General features: G+C 36.9%; 1 protein-coding gene across 1 annotated transcript; it reads left to right on the top strand.

Moving 5' to 3' along the window:
- The first annotated feature begins 3,646 nt into the window (after nucleotides 1–3,646).
- Nucleotides 3,647–16,270, top strand: VIP (vasoactive intestinal peptide). The gene is made up of 6 exons (XM_082405318.1): nucleotides 3,647–8,319; nucleotides 10,152–10,274; nucleotides 11,234–11,338; nucleotides 12,106–12,237; nucleotides 13,059–13,147; nucleotides 14,572–16,270. The coding sequence occupies exons 1-5, from the start codon at nucleotides 8,213–8,215 to the stop codon at nucleotides 13,102–13,104; spliced, it is 513 nt and encodes a 170-aa protein (XP_082261444.1). The 5' UTR covers nucleotides 3,647–8,212; the 3' UTR covers nucleotides 13,105–13,147; nucleotides 14,572–16,270.
- Nucleotides 16,271–22,105: the final 5,835 nt, after the last annotated feature.

Below are 22,105 nucleotides of genomic sequence, written 5' to 3'. Positions count from 1 at the left end.
TGATTATTCTAAGGATTCTCTCAACTTAAATTTAAAATATTAAAACTTTAAAAATGAGCATGCCTTCTAAAGCTATTGAATCCTAAAATTAAATGTCTCCAGTTATTCTTAGAAGTGTGAGGTTGGGTTTGGGAGTGGGAGTGCATGAGGTATGGTCTGGGCAGGACACACATGGCTCTCTCCAGACATTAATTGAGCAGAGTTTAATAAAGATATAGGAGAGTTTAATAAGGATTGAGGGGAGTTTAATAAATATGTTGAGAACCAATGAGGTGGCAAAGGACTCATGCAATAACCTCAGCACCTAAGCTTTCAGCATCTCTAGGGCTGCAGGAGAGGGGCCACCGTACATATTCTGGGTCTTGGGGGAGGAATGTAGTCTCTTCCAAACCATGGCCTATGGAGAATAAATATTCAGAACATTTTTTCTTCTAATCTTTGGTCCCTTTAGTTTCCTACCAGTGACTCAACTTTGGCTAAACCCAACCAGAGACCAGAGGGCCACAGACCATGGATGAATCTGGAGGTCTACCTTCAAGGGCACAAAAAAGCAGAGTGGAGAGGAGCAGAGAGCAGATCCAAAGCAGCAACTGGAGAATATTCAGCAGAGGGGGGTACCTGGCTTTGTAACCTGTGGGATCAGATCTGTCCTGAGAGCAGTCAAAACTCAGGCTTCCCAGGGGGTCATATAGGACTGAGGCAAAATGAAAGAAACAGACTGAGAGCGTGAAGGCCAAGAAGTGGGCTGGGGAAGCCTAGAAAGGGAACCAGATGTCAAAGCTGGGGACCAGCCAGAACGACTGAAGGACAAGGGGTTGGAGGAAGACCCGAGGGAAGGGCTCATTACTCCAGGATGGGTCTCAACATTGCCAGGCTTCTGTCTCATAGTCTTTTTATTCTTTATTTTATTTATTTATTTTTATTGGGGTACAGTTGCTTTACAATGTTGTGCTAGCTCCTGCTGCACAGTGAAGTGAACCAGCCATATGTACACACATATCCCCTCCTTTTTGGATTTCCTTCCTATTTAGGTCACCACAGAGCACCGAGTAGAGTTCCCCGTGCTATACAGCAGGTCCTCATTAGTTATCTATTTTATACCTAGTGGTGTATATATGTCAATCCCAATCTCCCAATTCATCCCACCCCCATCTGTACCATTTTTCTAGATTCCACATATATGCATTAATATACAATATTTGTTTTTCTCTTTCTGGCTTACTTCACTCTGTTTGACAGTCTCTAGGTCCATCCATGTCTCTACATATGACCCAATTTCATTCCTTTTTATGGCTGAGTAATATTTCATTGTATATATGTATCACATCTTCAATCAATGTGATACACCATATTAACAAGTTGGAGAATAAAAACCATATGATCATCTCAAGAGATGCAGAAAAAGCTTTTGACAAAATTCAACACCCATTTATGATAAAAACCCTCCAGAAAGTGGGTGTAGAGGGAACCTACCTCAACATAATAAAGGCCATATATGACAAACCCACAGCAAACATCATTCTTAATGGTGAAAAACTGAAAGCATTTCCTTGAAGATCAGGAACAAGACAAAGATGTCCACTTTCGCCACTATTATTCAACATAGTTTTGGAAGTCCTAGTCAAGGCAATCATAGTCTTTTTAAAGTTAATGTTGATACTAAGTAGGATAAAGGGCCCCGTGCAGTCTTCTCCTAGTCAAAGCGTGATCATACAAACTCAAGATCATTCTTAGAGTAATAGCAACTACCAATATTCACAGGCCACACAGCATCATGTGTAAAAACTTTAGCTCTAAAATGTTTTCTCTAACTCAACTTCTATTCTATTCCTCCAGTCCACAGAAAATGTATTCTTAGTCATTTCTGGGTAAACACAGTAATTTTAAGATTTAACATTCTGTCAATTCAGGATTTGCTCTCTCTCTCTTTTTCCTCACAGTAGCATCTAAGTTTGTGAGCGTGTGTACATAACAACATGAGATTCCAGGAGGCTGCCTCTGGGTCCTTGGGGGATGCTCTGTGCCTCGCTGTTGTCCACTGAGATGTGCGGTCCCCTCTGGTCTCTGGGTATGGTCTGGCCCTTGGTTAAAGATTGGTAGGCCCTTTCCACTTTTTACCACCTGGAAGGCACTTAGGGTCTTCCCAAGCAGGAAGTGGGGGACTTTCTTTGTCATACAGGTCTATCTGCTTCCTCTACCATTGCGGAGTGTTTCTCCGTTGTTTGCGGTGGCAATCAGATGAGAAATGAAGCCAAGTTGGCCTCTACTACTTAGTCCCCAAGCTTAATAGGGCAGGGCTCTGTCATGCATCCCTTCACTCCTACCATAAACCTACTACTACCAACAAGGGGCGGAAGGTTGCCTCTCCATCTCTAATCATTTCTTCTCTTCCCCATCTCAGAGGCTCTTTCCTGGTCTGGGGAGAATGGGTATTGTGGTGCAGAGACTGTGCGAACTCACTCAGTAAATATTCTTGCCAAATCTTTCATTCTAACATATAGACTTCAGAGTTCTTAAAGTCAAGAGCCAGGGGTTAGACATCATTGTTTCCCATTCCCTCCACTGGTAACACCTCCTCTCTTTGTGGACTCATATAGTCTGATCTCTAAGTCAAGGTGGGGGGGGGGTCACTGAGTTAAAGGCTGGTTACATGGAATGTGTGTATGGTAGAGGGAGGGGCATATGTATGATCATGACATTGTGAAGTAGATGAAATTTGTTTTCAAATCTTTAATACGTTTATGTATTTTATGATATAAGTTACAGGTGTACAGCATTATAATTCAACTACTGGGTACACTACAAAGTGATCACCAGCACAGGTCTAGTTACCATCTATTACCATACAGTTGACCCCCTTCACCCGTTTCACCTACCCTCCCAACCCCCTTACCCTCTGGCAACTACTAACCTGATCTCTGGATCTATGAGTCTGTTTTTGTGTTATTTTGTTTATTAGTTTCATTTTTTTACAATTCCACATATGAGTGAAATCATACAGTGTTTGTCTTTCTCCATCTGACTTATTTCAGTTCACATGATATCTTCAAGTTTCATCCATGTTGTCACAAATGAATTTCATTTCAAAAAAGGATTTCATTCTTTTGTATGGGTGAATAGTATTCCACTGTGTATGTATATACTACATCTTCTTTTTTTTTTTTTTTTTTAAAGGTCAAGTTTTGTTTTGTTTTTTTTAATTTATTTATGGCTGTGTTGTGTCTTCGTTTCTGTGCGAGGGCTTTCTCTAGTTGTGGCAAGCGGGGGCCACTCTTCATCACGGTGCGCGGGCCTCTCACTATCGCGGCCTCTCTTGCTGCGGAGCACAGGCTCCAGACGCGCAGGCTCAGTAGTTGTGGCTCACGGGCCTAGTTGCTCCGTGGCATGTGGGATCTTCCCAGACCAGGGCTCGAACCCGTGTCCCCTGCATTGGCAGGCAGATTCTCAACCACTGTGCCACCAGGGAAGCCCTTACATCTTCTTTATTCATTCATCCATCTATGGACACTTAGGTTGTTTCCATATCTTGGCTATTATGAACAATGTTACAATGAAGGGGTGTTTTAGATATATGTATACATTATGTATATTACACATATGTATATACATACATGGATATTATACATAGTATATACTAAAAGTATATGTGTATATATATATATACACATAAATATATATACACACATATATATTTCTTAATACAAGTTGTTGAAAACTAAAGACTTAAGAATATTAAGATAAACATGACTTCTTAAATATCTTCCTAAATGGGAAGCTCTAGACCAGATGTCTACAGCTTTTCTGTGGCCCTTCCTTTCTGTGAAGGACCAAATAATAAACATTTTAGGTTTTGCAGGCTCTACGGTCTCTGTCACAACTACTCAGCTTGGCCATTGTAGCACAAAAGCAGCCATAGACAATACATATGTAGTAAGCATTTTCATGGTCCAATAAAACTTCATTTATGAGCCCTGAAACTTTACATTTCATATAACTTGCAAACAAAGTATTCTCCTTCTATTAACATTTTTCAACCTTTTAAAAATGTAAACATCATTCCTAGCTTGAGTGACAAAACCCAGAAAGTTGAGCCAGATGCGGCTCACAGCCAGTGGGTTGCAAAACTCTCATGTAGACCCTCAGGATGACCCTGGCAAATAGTGGACAGGTCTCAGGGCTGAGTGTGAGTTTGACTGAGTTAGGCAGGCAAAGCTGTCTCATCAAGAAGCAGAAGAGCACAGCTTTAGCTTATCATCTTTAATAAGGACCCTCTATTAGCTCTTTTCACTAAGGAAAAAAGGGTGACTCTGGCTTTCTGCCTATTTTCTGAGCCTGAAAGCCCCTTCCATCTGATTTTCCTACATTCAGTATGTTTTAGTTTAGAATGTGAATTTTCTTTCTCTGCCTTTGGTCCAGTTGGTGAAAAAAGGAGAAAAAGATGCCAATGTTTTTATGAGGTTTTTTGTTTTTTTTTTCCTTATCTGACCTGTTAGCATCAGTAATAGTGGTAACAACAGTTACAGAAAACCACCGGTCCTTCATGGAAAGAAAGCTTAATCAAGATCAGAAGACCTAGGTTGCATCCCCTATTTGTAACTACCACCTGAAAATTACTTAAACTCTCTGGACATCAGTTTACTTACTTGTAAAAGAAGGGTCTTGGAGATCTGCTCTAGTTGTATGAACAACTGGTTCTTCTTTTTATAAATATCATTTTAATGAGAAGGCTTAAGGTAGGAAATAAGTTCTGCTAGAGATGTGGGAACATTATGGAAAGATATGCCAAAGTAGGGGAAAAAGCAGATTTAAACAGTAAATTCACATTTGTATTTTTGTATTTACTGAGTTTTATAGTAACAAAGTATTCAGAATAAACTCAGCTATAGTAGTTTTTAACATGTTTCTTTCTCTGGAAGATTCCATAATTTATCTGGATAAAGAGCCTCTGGTTTACATCCATTTCCTTGAAAGAAAAGAGAAGAAACACATTTTTAAAAAAATTTCTGAATTAAGGCTTTTCAACCTGAAGATGGTGCTATGATCCCATTTTGAAATTCAGTTTTGATTTCTAATTTAAATTCATAGGAAAAAACGCAGTTCTTTGATTTAGTTTATTTTTATTCAGAGGTAATAAGTTTGAATTATTTCTCTTTATTTTTGTGTTTTATTATTATAATGGGAGAAACTGTCTTCACCATTGGAAAACCTACTGTAGTTACTCTGTGTGACTGCTAAGTACTTGCTTAGACCAAATAATAATCAACTTCATGTCTTTTTTCTTTTAGATTTTTCTGCTTACCTTCAGCACTGGGTTCCCTGTGACTCTCAATCAACTTATTTTGCTGTTGCTGTTCTCAGATAAAATTGCTTCACTGGGAATTAGGTGATGAAGAACTAAGGATAAAAAAAAATTCCATATGAGAATGATTTCAACCTCTAGTTTGTAATTATCAGGTAAAAAAAGATTTCCTGGAATTAAGCCACAGGAACTCTGGCTTAAGTCAGAGCTGTCAACTGGGAAACAAATTTCCAGACGTTTTGAAATTTAGTTCATTGAATTTTTCTTGTAACTGGATTAGAAAATATGATTAAGCAAAGCAGGATATTCTTTTGCTGGATCAGTCTGACTTTGAATGAAGGAAATAGATACTGAAATCTTAAAGCAGAAGAAAGAAAGGGGGCTTTAGAGCTGTTACCCCTTGAGGGACTTACAAAGAAAAATATAAAAGAATACACACCCTGGCCATTTTTTTTTTTAAACAAAAGGGAGGGTAACATTTTACTTTGTTGTCCATGAAGTTGTTCAGGTAGCTGCATTTTTACCTTAAACTCTGATGCTAGGCTACTTTGAATTAAAAACCCACAAATAGAAATTAAGTGTTTATCAAAGTACTCCATAAATGCTTGCCAACTAGTTCTTTGTAATCACCTGTCAGGTGACTGAGCTGGAAATGTTAAAAGCTGGTATATGTGTGGTGTGTGTTCAGGGATATATATAATTTCACACAGTGCAAGACTTTAAAAAACTGATGAATTTAATGTTCAAAAATAAAGAAGAAAATGAACCTTTGGGACTATCCAGTACGATAATTTTTTTTTTTTGGATCATTTGAGGTCATGTATGTGAAAATGCATTAGGAATTATGACATTTTTATGCTAATGTGAAACAGCAGTACTGCTACTATTCTAAGCAACAGTGTGTATATTACAGTATCTTAGAGGCTTTTTGAAAATTTATCCAGGGACTTGTTTCAATATAAAGAAAAAGTAGTAATAGAAAGAATATGGAAAATTATTTCTGGATGCTTTTAAAATTAGGATAGATCTCAAGAAAGATTAAGTCAGGAAATACATGAATAGTATAAAAATAAAAAGGCTTTAGGGCAATTGATGCCTTATAATAAAGGAGAATTATAGTATGTCTGTAAGCATATGAGCCTAAGTATTTGTTGCTTTCTGCATCTGTTCCTGCACATAAAATTCTTATTTTCTGAAGGAATTCCAGTGGCCTTGGCCATAACACTAATCAGTCTTTTATTTCATTGCTACTCATTAGAGATTAAAATATTTCACATTAAGTTTGGTACCTTTTTTTGTTTAAAGAAAAGTAAATTTCCTCTTTATAGCTTACATCTTGAAGTTACTCACTATAAATTTATAAAAATCAGGCATAATGACAATTTAATAAGAACTTCAAGTCCTATTCATCCCATGAGAGTACTACTGTGACGTCTTTCAGAGAGCTTTGTGATTGCTCAGCCCTACGCCTAAGCCCTATAAAATGATGGGCTTTGAAATGCTGGTCAGGGTAGAGTGAAAAGCAGTTGCTGGCAACAGTAGCCAACCCTCAGCCAGTACCAAGTTCTGGTTCAGCTCTAAGGGCAAGAGCACCGGTGGAGACTTTGTCGGCCTCACGGGACTTCAGCACCTGAGACAGCTCTAATATTCTCCTTGGAACAGAAAGCTCCCAAGGAACACTACTCAACAAGGTAAGTGAAAACTTTACCTTTCTTCTTTTTTTTCTCCCCCTGCCTCTGGAACTTTTCTCAGGATATACTGAGTTTTTCTTTCTCTTGAAGAAGAATTTTACAGTGTTCCTCCTTTACAACAACAAAAATACAGGTTTCTAAGTCACCTGGTAAGTATAGAAATGCCTCAACTTCCCACATATGAATGGGTTTTCTGAATTCTTTAGTCGGAAAATGCTTTACCCTGCTTTTTCTTTTACTCAATGCCCCTTTAAAAATAATGTGTTAAAGTAGGGTTTTGTTTTGTTTTTTTTTTTTGGCTTGTATATAAATTTTTGACTGAAGGTTGAGTGGGTACATTTGTTTTGGAAGTTTCAACTTGTTTTTTAGTGCTGTTCTTTCTATTTCATATGTTAGTTATGTGAACTTAAAAAGCATTTATTTTCCTCTTTAAATTTAAATGCTGTGAGTTTTACAGACAGCACAAGAAACAGACATCAAACTCCTAAATTTCTATTTAGAAACCATTTAGAAATGAAATGTGTAAGTGTATTAGATGTAAAAATATACAGGCTTTGTATTTAATATATTTTTCCTTTTATGGCAAAAATTATTTCAGTGGTAATATGTGGTTCAATGATTTTTTTGGTATTAATTTTCACTACTAATTGAGTTAGTTTGTTCAAAACCAAACTCTTTAAGGAGATTAAGCTCCATGTTAATTGTAACATCTACAATTGAAAGAGGAAAAAATGTATATACAAAATAATTTTGTAAGGATATGTATATACATATATACATACATTATTAAATAGATGACGCTCCAGTTTTATATTAATCAGATACTAAAAACTTAGAGTGAAAGAAGAAACTTTAGTTTCTTGAAGTTGTTTCCTTAGTTAGAAAAAATACTAAACATGGATGTTACAACTCTGTTATAAGAAAATTGTCCCTATAGTTACTTCCAGTACTATAAAAGTATTGCATTCAATATATGCTTGTGCCTAGTGAGAGGCAGCAGTTGAAAAAGATCCTAATTTTTATTCAAACACCATTCACACACACAAAAACCTTTTTGATTTAAAAAGTAATCATATTGCAGTTTAACTCTTTCTGATGAAAATTACTTTTTCTAAACTCTGCAAGAACCTTAAGATATTACTGCTAGACACTCAGAATTACCTTGCTGGAACATCTGTGGTTGGAAAAGCTGATGTGATTCTCTCCCTTCTGAGGTACAGAGATGGAAACGAGAAGCAAGCCCCAGCTCCTCGTGTTCCTGACACTTTTCAGCGTGCTTTTCTCGCAGACCTTGGCATGGCCTCTTTTTGGAGCACCATCTGCTCTAAGGTAGGTTCTCTTTCAATTCAGACAGTTGAACATTCCTTCTCCATGTAAATGGGAATTTCCTATGTGTTATTTTGGACAGCTCAATTTAAAAAATTATGTATTAGTTATTTAAATCTATTGGTTGACATGTTAAGCAAGTTTTTTCAACTTCAGGTCAACATGATTATTCTGAGTCTTGGAATTCACTCTCAGGGCCAGAGAGACAGTGTCAATGACTAGTTTTATGGGTAGGGTGGATCACACTTCCGAGCAAGGCAGAAGGAGGGTTTGACTTTCCTTTCATTCAAAACTAGTTTTAGATGAGTAATGAGCTATTCTCCATTGTCATCTCAGTTCAGTTCAGTTTCTGTTGGAAAAACAGGTGTCTAGTTGCCTACCTCATTTTAGTTCATTTTCAAGATCAGTCAGCAAATAATCATAAGATGAGTAGTTGATTAGTGGAATATGCATAAAATCATGTTGGACAGACTAGGCAGAATCAATTTGTCAATATTAAAAATTGTGGGATAATTGACCTACTGAGACACGCTCCCCCAATGAATGAATTTTAAGGGACTTGGTTTTTATCACAATTCCTTAGTTTTACTGCTCTCTATGTTGTGTTTCATATTTCAAGTTCATACAGTATAATACAACTCATCATTAAAGCTTTATCTGAAATAAGTTTATGCTAAGGAAGGAAACAGTAAATGGAAACTACATTAGTTTCCTTCCAGTTTACAGGGACTACTATATCTAAGGACAAATAATCACTTCTTTGCTTATTTTCTTATTCCTAATTCTTTGTTCAAGGTAGGCTTATGCTCGATAGAGTAAATAATCTCTTAGCTGTTAGTGGTTCTCTGTGAAATCTGTTTAAATCCAGATCATATGTTGCTTTGATAATTAAATAGAATGAGTCTATCTGAATGGTTATATCACAAGAGATGAATAATCTCAAGAATGCCGAAGTTTGCATTGATTGCTAGGCTTCATACTCAAAGAGGGCTGCTTGCTACTGTCTACCAGCTACTGCCTCACCAAAATATACACAAGTGCCCGGCAGGCGACACACTCCTTAGAAGTTTACCCCAACGGTGAAAATATGCACACACACAATTTTAACAGTGTGCTGGTGTTCAAATTGTGCATGCATTCACAAGTATGGTCATATTCCATGTATAGGCATGTCTATGCTTAGTCTTCCAGTAAAGCATTGTATATCCCTTATTAAAATTGTGTTACTACATAAGATTTGAAACAAAAAAGCTCGACAAAATTCATTGAATTTGAGTAGCTATTCAGAGATGGAGAAAGTCTTCGGACTTGGTCAATACATAGAAATACATCACACCAAGGTGAATCTTTGAAGCAAAGTTTAGGGACATAGAGAAAGAAAAATAGTTAATACTCAGCTCTTGAGAGATGTTGAGACAAGTAATACTGACCATCAACAAATACATGAATTACTCCCAATTTTCATATTGAATATAAAAAATTTTCCAAAGTTTCTATTTTGTATAAAATCTTTCTACCTGTGAACTTTGCAAAGTGAAGCTATTGCCAAGGAAGTGTACTTTGCTTCATGCTCTGAAAGACTGAACTAAGTAGCTCTTCTGGTACATAAAGCCTGTAAAAGTTGTATGGCATGTATTTTATGGGATAAACAAAACTTCCACTATTTATACTCTCGTAAACCATAGAAGCCATTAAATCAATTATGCTATCCATATATTGTGAATGGGTGATATAGCCTAAGATTTTGAATAACTTATTTCAAATGTTTGTAAAACCATAAGCACTAGCTTCTGAGAAAGGAATGTATTATACTTTACAGTATTTTTTCCTAACAGGGTGGGTGACAGAATACCTTTTGAAGGAGCAAATGAACCTGATCAAATTTCATTAAAAGCAGACACTGACGTTTTACAAAATGCATTAGCTGAAAATGACACACCTTATTATGATGTATCCAGGTGAGTTCATTTTTATTGTGTTTTATTTTAGAAAATGCTTTTTTGAAATCTAAACATTTTGTTTTTGTGTCACCATGAAGCTACTCTCATAGCATAGCACTACAAGTTTCCATGTGTCATGGCTTCATTCAGCCTGATTTATTGAAGCTCTTGCTGCTGTACATGATTTTCATGTAGAGAGGTTGTAACAGGCCAGGCTGAGCAACTCATCCACTTATATTCTGTTGCATAAATTTTTAACAGCAGAAGATGTGCCGATTCTTGTAAAACTATAGCATTTATAGCATTCAAGAGTTTCACCTCTATGTAAAGAAAAGGTGTCTAATAATAAAAGCTATGCATTTCACGGAACCATTTGTCCAGAGCAGCATTCCCGTGTAGACAGGGTAACTCTATACAAAAGACAAAGCAAAAACTATAAGACAAAGCAAAAACTATTTCTCATTTGGATGGAAAATTTGCTTGATAGGCTCTATGATCCTTTCTATCTTAAGAGATTTTGTTTCCAAATATTTTGGCAGAAGAAATAGCAAAAGGCATAAGAGGATTTTTTGCTAAAATCAGGATAATTTCCTTTTGCATATATCTTTATTCAGAATAGAAGAAATAAAGCACCATAAATAAATAGAAACGAAATATATTTTCCCACCAGTATTTCTTAGAAGAGAATTAGTTTTATAGGTTCTACCAGAGAATATTATTTTAATATTGAGATATGCTTCTAAAAAAGCTAATTTCTTTAATTTTTCAAACTGTTGGGCTGGAAATATAGATATAAGTCATTAGAATAAGTCGATAGATTATATTGTTTATTGGGTTGTTAGAAAACCTCCTTTTGGATTTAAGTTTACATGAGGAGCTTTCAAATAAGTTGATGTTTCTTTTATATCTAATGAGCCAAAATAATGTTTTAGCAAACTATTTACAAAATAATGACTATCCTTTCTTCCTTGTTTCAGAAATGTCAGACATGCTGATGGAGTTTTCACCAGTGACTATAGTAGACTCTTAAGTCAACTTTCTGCCAAAAAGTACCTTGAGTCCCTTATTGGAAAACGAATTAGGTAAAGAGAATTTATTATTTTTTAAAAACATGTTATGATATTAAATTTGACAATTATATTTTCACTGTAAACAACTTATTTACTTTACTCGAAATCGATAACTCTTGATAATGTTTAATTTAGTTATCAAATAATTTATATCTTCAATAAAATATACCAGGCCCATGGATTAAGAAAAGAAGTTTTCCTGGTAATATCATACTCATTGGCTCCAGACACACTTGTTTTTCTTAAATAATAATCATTTATAAATCTGCAAACAAACTGAACTAGACACAGTAAAAAATAAATAAGACATAGTACAAACTGAAGCAAATTTTAAGGTTAACCTTAGTGTTTGTGTTTTACTTCCTGCTCAAAGCAAACATTGGAAGATTCTGTCTTTAAATGGCCAATAACTGAATATGTAGAAGGTACTACTCAGAGTGGCATAGTTTCATAAAGAAGCATTTATTTTTTTAAAGAACTTTTCCTTCCAATGGCAGAGCACAACTTCAAGTATTCCCCATTTTTTTTTTTGATAAATTATTTGCTCAATTAGGACAGAATATGTCTAAAGACACTCCCAGTAAAGGCCAAAGTATGTTGGATTATTCCTTGCTACCCTATCCTTAAGCTTAGATGCATTTTTCTTTCAGTCTTTTTGTGATAGAAAATGAGTTGGGTGTTGGAATTCCTTTTTATCTGACTCCAAGAAATTCAGACCTTTGGAACCTTTATCATTTCTTGTTAAAATTATTTGGTTTCCTTATTCTCTCATTTCTTAGCAATAGCATCTCAGAAGACCAGGGACCAATCAAACGCCACTCAGATGCAGTCTTCACTGACAACTATACCCGCCTTCGAAAACAAATGGCTGTAAAGAAATACTTGAACTCAATTCTAAATGGAAAGCGGAGGTAAAGAAACAGAGAACTTGCTAAAATGAGAAATTGTAAATGACTTTCAAAATAGAAGCTGCATATGGAGATGTCTCTCTCTCTCTAGCTCTGAAGCAGTAATTCTCAACCTTGGCTAACATTAGACTACCCTGGAGAATTTAAAAAATACTGATGTCTGAGCCTAACCCAAGACCAAGTGCCAGGAAATTAGTGGTTCTAGGGATGCAGCTCTAGACCTTGGTATTTTTTAAGAGTTCCCCAGTTGATTCTACTGTGCTTCCAGGGTTAAAAATGATGACTGTAGAGACATCTAGTCTGAGTCTGGGAACAGGTTTTATCAAAAGTGCTGATTTTTAAAACATGTAAAGGGCAGTCAACTAGCAATTTGGTACCACATGGAATTCCCTTTACCTGCATATTTAATATCTGCATTTTACCGAATTAAACCATGAATTATTTTGTCTTCTCAGATTCAGTAAAACCTATGTCTCTCCGTGGTGTGTAAATATCGGAGCACAATATATAGGACATGTGGTACTCTCTCTTTTTATTCCAATTATTTTTGTTTAGATGGTGAGTATGAAGGACAATTCTGTTTGGGTGAAATCAGGCAAGATGACTCTTTTTGCCCACCAGATTATAATTCTGTAAGAAAACTTTTAGACACTTGAAGATTGAAGAACCATTCATAGGTAATGACTCACCTGAAGGAGAATTGTTTAGCTCCTAGTGCACTTTACAGAGCACCTGGAACAACCTGGGTCACACATCGCCTCTCCTTTAGAAGCTTTCTCATCCAAGAGCCTTAACATGCACGATTCTCTCTTTCTGGTCTGCAGCAGTGAGGGAGAATCTCCTAACTTTCTCGAAGAGATAGAAAAATGATGAAAAAGTTCTTTGGAGCAAAGCTGCTGACAGCTTCCCAGTGGTGAGTATCACTGTGTGTTATTATATTCTAGCAGCAATCATCTAACTATTTAAGTAGCTAAGAGTCACTTGGTAAAAAACATCTTAGAGTTCTCTCAGTGAGACCTCATCTAAGAAGGACACTTCTACCTGAAGTGGACCACAGCTTAGTAAACAGCTTGAAACTATTCATGCAGTGTTCTGCTAGCATGAAAGAGAAATCTCACAATGAGTAAACAGTTTGGTATCTCCTAGCTTACACAGACTCATTCCTATCCTTCTGATGAGATATGAAAAAAGGAGGCTGACTCACACTAATGAGAAAAACTGGCTTTCTCTTTGATAGTCAAGCCATGCTGCTTCTATTAATTTAAGGTCTAGTCCCATGATCGACTGTTAGCGTCTCATTTAATTTAAGTATAAGGAAATAACATAAAATTGCAGCGTGGCTCATTATTGTGAAAATACCAAGACAGTCTGGGTCTCACTGTGTTTCTTAAAACATAGTAAACTTCATGCAGCGAAAGTCAAATTTAGCTTATTTTACCTATGAAGTGAGTGTAGGTACAACGACTCTAATAATATTCACTGTAAAACATTTTTTGAGTAGAGAAAACACGAATAGATTTTATCCTTTGTTAAGTGATAAGATTGTTAGCAAAATTATTTTTATGTGAACATGGATACAAGGCATATTTCTTTCCTGAGTTACATTACTGTTTACTTTAGCGCATAAAATATTTTTATAATGCTTGGTAAGCCTTTAAAGAAATTTTATAGCATCACTATATCCGGTTGTCAAAAATTTCTCTAAAGGACTCCAAATAAATACTTTTGGTTTTGTGGATCCTATGGTTTCTGTAACACCTGCTCAACTCTGCTACTGTCACATGAGAGATACCTGTAAGAGAGATACATGGTCAGGGGTGCTATATGTGCCTATTCCTCACCATGCATAGACATTTCAGAGAAACAAATTCCTCAAATGCTCAAAAAAGAAAGCGAGTTACATATAGCTTCTTGAAAAAATGTTTATAAAAATAAGGCTTCTCTAATAAATTAAGAAATACAATAGGCACTACAATATAAAGGAGGATTAATTACTTTTTATGAGTTTCCATCCTCCATTCTTTGCTTTTTTGAATGGGTGACATTGGACAAATTCTTTTAACAGGAAGTTTTGTTGGTCAACCAGTTGTGAAAATTACAAATTATTGGGTAATTATTTATGACTAATTAGAGAACCCCTTCACATTCTGGCTTCCTTTCCAACAATAAGTCCTTTGGAAGATTCCCTCTTGATATCCCAAAACGTGATCCCCTCTCAAAAGCTGCTGACGAGGGGCAAGGACAAATATTTATCAAATGAGTGGAGAAGTAAATGAAAGTAAGAGGCTGTAAATAAAAATGTTTTTATGCTTAAATCACCATTTCTTTCTTTTTCAGAATTCTTGAAGGAAAACGATAAGCAAAGTCATTCTATTTTGAGTTCTACATAAGTAATTCAAGAAAACAACTTCAATATCAAAACCAAATAAAATATGTTGTGTTGTGAATGTTGTGATTTATTTTACTCAGATGTAATAACTGTGATGTTTACATTGTAAATATTATTTGTGAGTTCTAAAATTTGTCTTTAACTCATGAGAATCCTGTGATTTCATATGCTGTGTATCCTTTCTAACAAAAATATATTTAATGATAAGTAAATACTAAGTTACTTCCAATTATATGAGGCTTTTTGGAAGGGTAGTAATAGAGCAAAATTGATGTGTTTATTTATAGGACATACTTAACTATTCAAAAGAGTGGAGCAGATAATCAGCACATCTAAATTTGAATGTTGAGCAGATAGGATGCTGTGTTAAATAAACTTCAGAGTGTCTAAGAGAATACCAAAAACAAAGAGACATTCTTCAAAAAAAGATTTTCAGAAAATGTTGTGGGTTTCCGCATTCTTAGGCAGCATTCATTTTGAATGAGATTTTTACATCTCTCAATTTTGGATCTCTTATTGCCAAAAACTCTCTTCTGATCGAATGTTTCAGTTAAGGAGAATGGCCTCTACTTCTGACACTGGACTTTTCCTTTATGCTTGTGTTAAGTATGTGTAACATGTAAACTGAAAGGAACATTTGTTTTTCAGTGATAAATATTTTTTCCATAATCTCTCAAATAATGCTTAGGTCATATCAGCTTTCTTCAGTGAAAGCACTTTTGGAGAAACAGCTATTTTTCCAAAATGATTGTAAGAAATTAAATATAGAAAATAAAGACCTTTGGTTATCATTGCATACACTTTCTATTGTTTTGATTCTTTTAAACGATGCAGCAGTAATTCATTTTAGCTCTAAGTTTCCAGGAACTCGATAGTTTTTGTGATGTTTGAGGTAGGATTATGTTTGATTTTGGGTGTGTCCTAAAATAACTGTGACTTAAATAAGAGAGAAATTTCTTTCTCATACAAGGCCAGAAGTAAAATGTCAAGGGTTAGTATGATGGCTCTGCTCCATGAAGTCCTCAGTAATCTAAACCCCTTCCAGCTCACCCCTCATTTCCTAGGACATGGCTCTTTTCTTCATGATCCAAAATTGCAGCTAGAGATCCAGCCATCATACCCACATTTCAGGCAGCACGATGGAGGAAGGGGCATGGAAGAAAAGGGAGCAAAGAGTACATGCTGGTTCTCTCTTAACTGATATCTTTCTTGAGTATAATAGAGTTTTATGGTCACAGTCATTTGCAAAAGAGGCTGGGAATTTTTTTTTTCTGGATGGTCATGTGCTCAGCAAAAAACTGGGGTTCTATGAATATAAAACAAGGAAAGAAGAGATTCATGCAGGGATTTTTGAAAATCTCAGGCTATACATCTTAAATTCTCACCAAAAAAGCTTAACGAAATGACAAGGAAAGTGAGTGTCAGGTAGACCCTAACTATTAATGACGAATCATCATCACAGGCAAAACTTTGCTTGGTTTCATTTGCTAGAATTAGAACAAATGACTATATAAGGAGAGACTAACCTAGGACTACTACTGTAATTGTAAAACAGTTTATACAAGTTGAAGTGAATTGTACTAACTTTACCTTTTGTTCATATCTGATTCTACAAATTATTAGATCTTTGTTAAATGACTTTTCTATGCAAATCACTGCAGTGAAAACAGAAAACATCTAGATGTTATTTGCACACAAGGAGCTTATAAAGACCAAATGGGGGCATAATTGTAGTGCAATTTGAATGTGAATCTAAATAGTTTTAATTTTATCTTATTAATGGCAATATTTTCAACTGATTTCCTATTCCTTCAAGAAACATTTGTTGATGTACTAGGTGGATATCTGAGAGAGGAGTGTGCTGGGCATAGGCAAGAGCAGGCTCAAGTGAGGGAACAGTCCTGACACATCTGCGGGATTTAAAAGCACAAGACAGTAAGATCACCCAGGGACTGAATGAGGCTAGAGAAGAATCTCAACACCTGACCCCTGGGTGTATTCATTCACTCAGGCTCCCATAACAAAGCACCACACATGGAGAGCCTTAAGCAATAGAAATGGATTGTTTCACAATTCCAGAGGCTAAAAATCTTAGATCAAGGTGTCAGCGGGGTTGGTTCCTTCTAAGCACTGAGGAGAATTGGCTCCTCTTCCCTGGCCTCTGGTGGTTTGCTGGCAATTTCTGGCTTGTGGAAGCATTACCTCAATCTCTGTCTTGATCTTCACATGGTGTTCTCCCTTTGTGTTGTGTGTCTCCAAATTTCCCCTTTTTTTTATGAGGTCACCAGTCATATTGGATTAGAATCCTTCCTAATGACCTCATTTTAACTTGGCTACTTCTGTAGAAACCCTGTCTCCAAATAACGTCACATTCTGAGGTACCAGGGATTAGGACTCCAACATGTGGATTTTGGGGGACTCAATTCAACCTATAACACTGAGGCATGCCAACATTAATAGGCTGAGGTGTTGAGGAAAAAATGAGGTAAAAAGGACTGAAAAGAGAAGCTAGTGAAATAGGAAAAAAAAAAGGAAAGTGTGTAAATCTGGAAAACAAGTGAAGAAAGCCCTTCAAGGAAGAAGGCATCCTTAACAGATTTAAATGCTGCTGTTATGCAAAATAAGATTCATTTATTGATTTCTTGAGCAAGTATTTATAAGGAATATACTATGTGCCCAGTACTGTTCTCGGTCTGATGATATAAGAGTGAACAAAACAGATGCAAATTCCTGCCCCCATGGAGCTTACATTCTATTGAGTGAAACAAAATAAATAGATAAACCAAATGGGTAAGTAAAACACATATTATGTTAGAAAATGATTGTGATAAGGAGAAAAATTAATGCGGGGAAAGAGGATACGAAGTGTTCAAAAAGAAGTTTAAACTTTTAGAGGGGGTTCCCAGAGAAGGTCTCACAAAAAGGTGAATTTGAGACAAGCCCTGAGAGAAGTGAGGAAATCAGCTGTGAGTCTCTATGGGAAGATTATTCTAAATAGAGGGAATTCCAGATGCAAAAGTCCCGGGGTATATATGTCAATCTCAGTCTTCCAAATTATCCCTCCCCCTCCTTTACCCCCTGGTAACCATAAATTTATTTTCTACATCTGTAACTCTATTTTGGTTTTGTAGATAAGTTCATTTGTACTCTTTTTGTTTTTTTTAAGATTCCACATATAAGCAATATCATATGATATTTGTCTTTTTATCACAGGGAACTCTACTCAAGACTCTGTAATGGCCTATATGGGAAAAGAATGTAAAAAAGAGTGGACATATGTATATGTATAACAGATTCACTTTGATGTACACCTGAAACCAAAACAACATTGTAAATCAACTGTACTCCACTTAAAAAAAAAAAAAAAGCCCTGGGGTGGGGCAATCCTAACATTGTGAAGAGCAGACAGGAGACCAGTTTGGCAGAAGTGGACAGAATGATTAAGAGAAGATGTAAGAGAGAAAGAGAGGTTATGAGGAACCAGGCCAAATAAGACATTATAGGTCATAGCAAAACTTTGGCTTTTATTTTGAATGATATGGGAAGCCATTAAAAGAATTGATTGTCACCAGTGACCTTCACAATAATCGTCCTGGTCCAGCGATGTGGGTGAAAGCCAGGTCAGAATGGGCCCAAGAGAATGGGGAGGGAGGGGTCTATACTGTGAATATCTACAACTCCTAGAGTTGTTTTCCTGCATTGAGGAGCAAAGAAAAGAGGAGGGAGCTGGTGGGGAAAAAAAGAGGTCAAATAATTTGTTTTTATGTGGAAGAAATATCAAGAGCATGTTTGCATGCTAAAGGGAAAGATCCAATAAAGGGAAATCTGGTGATGCTGTAGGTAAAGGGAGATTGTGCTTGAGAGATATCCTTGAGAAGAGAAATTGGATGATACACAGTAGACATTGACATTTGCATGGCACAAATACTCTTCAACAAAAGCAACAGGCACAGTGTTTGGGTCAAAGGCAGATGAGTGAACAGATGAAGTGATAGAAGCTTATGGAATGCCTCTTTTGATTACATCTTTTCTTTCAGAGAAATAGCTGAGAGTAAGAATAAGTGAGGAGATGTTGGAGATGTGAGAAAAGTATATATATATGACAGAGTTTACCAGATGAGTGGGAAAATAAATGAAGTAGGAAAAATATTTTTCTAACCTGAAGAATTCAGTGATGAATGAGGTGATTTAGAAATAGGGGTCACGTAACTAAGTCCAAGATTATTTTTTATTATTTTGAAAGTTTAATGAAAGTTAAGGAGCTTTTCCCAAAAATCATGCACGTATTATTTTTTTGTGCTTTCAGAGAATTCCCTGAACCTTACATGCCTGTGCATGGAATTTTAGAAGGTTCCTTGATGAGTCCTTAAGAAGCCTTACTCTAGTGGTCAAGTACTGAGTACAGTCACTGCAAATGGGGAAATGGGGTATAGCCCACTAAAGTCATCCAAAAGTGAGATGAAAAGGATTCGGACTAGACTGGTGGGAATGAGAAAGGAAAGGAAACTGTAGAGATAGCTAACACATATAGCAGGGACTTCTCTGGGGACTTCACGTTGTTAAATCATATCAAGTCTAGGAGGCCTGTATTATTCTTCAGCCTGTTTTTCAGATGAGGGAGCTAAAGCACAAAGTAGATAACAGACTCCTAGCCCTGGAAGCTCATGTGGAAATATTCCATGCAGTCCCCTAATGGATCTTACTTAAGACCCCGGAAAGACTAAGTGACCTTCCAAAGATAGCATAATTATGTAGTGGCAGAGCAGGGAGTAGGACGCAGATGCTTTCTTCATCTTACTCTCTATCACACCCAGTGCTGAAATTGGCAAAATTCAGTGCATACTGCATGGATTCCCTCAAAGCCTCCTCCCATCTCTGTAGAGGCTGCTCTGCCCTCTTAGAGCATATCAGAGGCCAGCCAGAGCGCTCACCTTGCCAGCCAGGCTTTTCCAGACACCGTACCCTGCCTCTCTTCTCATGGTCAAGAAGCGTGGAGGATACCCCACGCCTCTTAAGTTTTAGCAGCGATGCTGGATTGCAGCTTTTCAAATCTCATCCTTTCCATGGGGGTGGAGCACTGTCTCGCTTTATGGTTTCATCCTGCCGGGGTCTCCTGTGTACTCAGATTTTCCTTATCTCTTGCCTTTCAGAAGTCTAGCCCTGAAACCCAGCCTCAGCTAGTTCTTGGGCTGTTCTTTGTTGAAACTTTCCCGGAACTGCCCTGCACTTTTCCTTACCTCATCTTGAACGTATGTGGTGATGTCTCAGATGGGCCTTGTCTGTGAACATTGCCTTTGCCCCTCTTTTCCCTTCTGCATCCCAGCTGTCTTTTTGGAACTTGATCTCTATCTGGAATTGGACAGAACTTGCTACGGGTCACAAGGACTTCATTAGCGATTGCTAGTCCCATTCTGAGCAGCCGATGCTGTTTTCTTCCCCCACGACAGTCTCACTGCCCAGTTGTTCCCTCCCTCCAACTTGTTCTCTCTGTACTCCCTGCATGTTCTGTGCCATTGCACACTAATGCTCTCCTGGGTAGTTACGTGGAGCTGAAGTCACTGGGGGTTCTGGGTTTGGCTGTGTTTTGAAGGATAGCCCAGGATAGAAAGTGCCTACCATTTAATAGATCAGCCTGTTGTTCCTGAAATGATACAAATGGCTTTTATAGCAATAATTTCTAAAATGACAATCTCTAAAGAAGTTGCCTCTTGATTTAAAAAGGACTTGTTTTAGTATATTACACAATGTTGGTTTTAGCGCTTGGTCATTGCACGGAGTTTTTTCTGTGGCTTTGATGCTGGTGACTGACTCAGGGAAAAGAGGAACTTTCATTTTTATCCTGGCTTACATTTTTTTTTTAAATTTATTTGTTTTATTTATTTATTTTTGGCTGCATTGGATCTTCGTTGCTGCGCGCAGGCTTTCTCTAGTTGTGGCGAGCGGGGGCTACTCTTCACTGCAGTGTGTGGGCTTCTCATTCCAGTGGCTTCTCTTGTTGCAGAGCATGGGCTGTAGGTGCGCGGGCTTCAGCAGTTGTGGCTCGCGGGCTCTAGAACGCAGGCTCGGTAGTTGTGGTGCACGGGCTTAGTTTCTCCATGGTATGTGGGTTCTTCCAGGGATGGAACCTGTGTCCCCTGCATTGGCAGGAGGATTCTTAACCGCTGTGCCACCAGGGAAGCCCCCTGGCTTACATTTATAAATTAATGTTGCTAATGCACAATTAGCAACACAATACATTTTTTCAATTGAATTACATCTTAAGGCACCTGCAGTACAAAGTTACTAGCAAATAACTTATTTTTTGGTTTACTCTGTGGTGGAATATTTTTTGAAATATAACCTGACATGTTAATATTTCATATTCCATAGATTAAATCTTCCACATCATTGTGGTAGGAAACCTTTACAGATGTCCATGTCTTGGAAACAACCTAAATGTCCACTGTCAGATGAGTGAATAAAGAAGATGTGGTACATATATACAAAGGATTACTCAGCCATAAAAAGGAACAAAATTGGTTCATTTGTAGAGACGTGGATGGACCTAGAGTCTGTCATACAGAGTGAAGTAAGTCAGAAAGAGAAAGACAAATACCATATGATATCACTTATATGTGGAATCTAAAATATGACACAAATGAACTTATCTATGAAACAGAAATAGACTCACAGACATAGAGAACAGACCTGTGGTTGCCAAGGGGGAGGGAGGGTGGGGGAGGGATGGACTGGGAGTTTGGGATTAGCAGATGCAAAGTATTATATATAGAATGGATAAAAAACAAGGTCCTACTGTATAGCACAGGGAAGTATGTTCAGTATCCTGTGATAAACCATAATGGAAAAGAATATGAAAAAGAATATTATATTCAGAAAAAGAATATATATATATATAACTGAATCACTTTGCTGTACAGTAGAAATTAATAAAATATTGTAAATCAACTATACTTCAATGAAATTCTTTTAACATCTTTATTGGAGTATAATTGCTTTACAATGGTGTGTTAGTTTCTGCTGTATAACAAAGTGAATCAGCTATACATATACATATATCCCCATATCCTCTCCCTCTTGCATCTCCCTCCCACCCTCCCTATCCCACTCCTCTAGGTGGTCACAAAGCACCAAGCTGATCTCCCTGTGCTATGCAGCTGCTTCCCACTAGCTATCTATTTTACATTTGGTAGTGTATATATGTCAATGCCACTGTCTCACTTCGTCTCAGCTTACCCTTCCCCCTCCCTGTGTCCTCAAGTCCATTCTCTACATCTGCATCTTTATTCCCCTCCTGCCCCTAGGTTCTTCAGAACTTTTTTTTTTTTTTTTTAGATTCCATACATATGTGTTAGCATATAGTATTTGTTTTTCTCTTTCTGACTTAGTTCACTCTGTATGACAGACTCTAGGTCCATCCACCTCACTACAAATAACTCAATTTCATTTCTTTTTATGGCGGAGTAATATAATACATTTTTTTAA

Source organism: Balaenoptera borealis (assembly GCF_965194805.1).
Source record: "Balaenoptera borealis genome assembly, chromosome: 9".
NCBI classification, from domain to species: Eukaryota; Metazoa; Chordata; class Mammalia; order Artiodactyla; family Balaenopteridae; genus Balaenoptera; species Balaenoptera borealis.
Note: the sequence above shows the minus strand (reverse complement) of the source record. Positions and strands in the feature narration are given on the sequence as shown.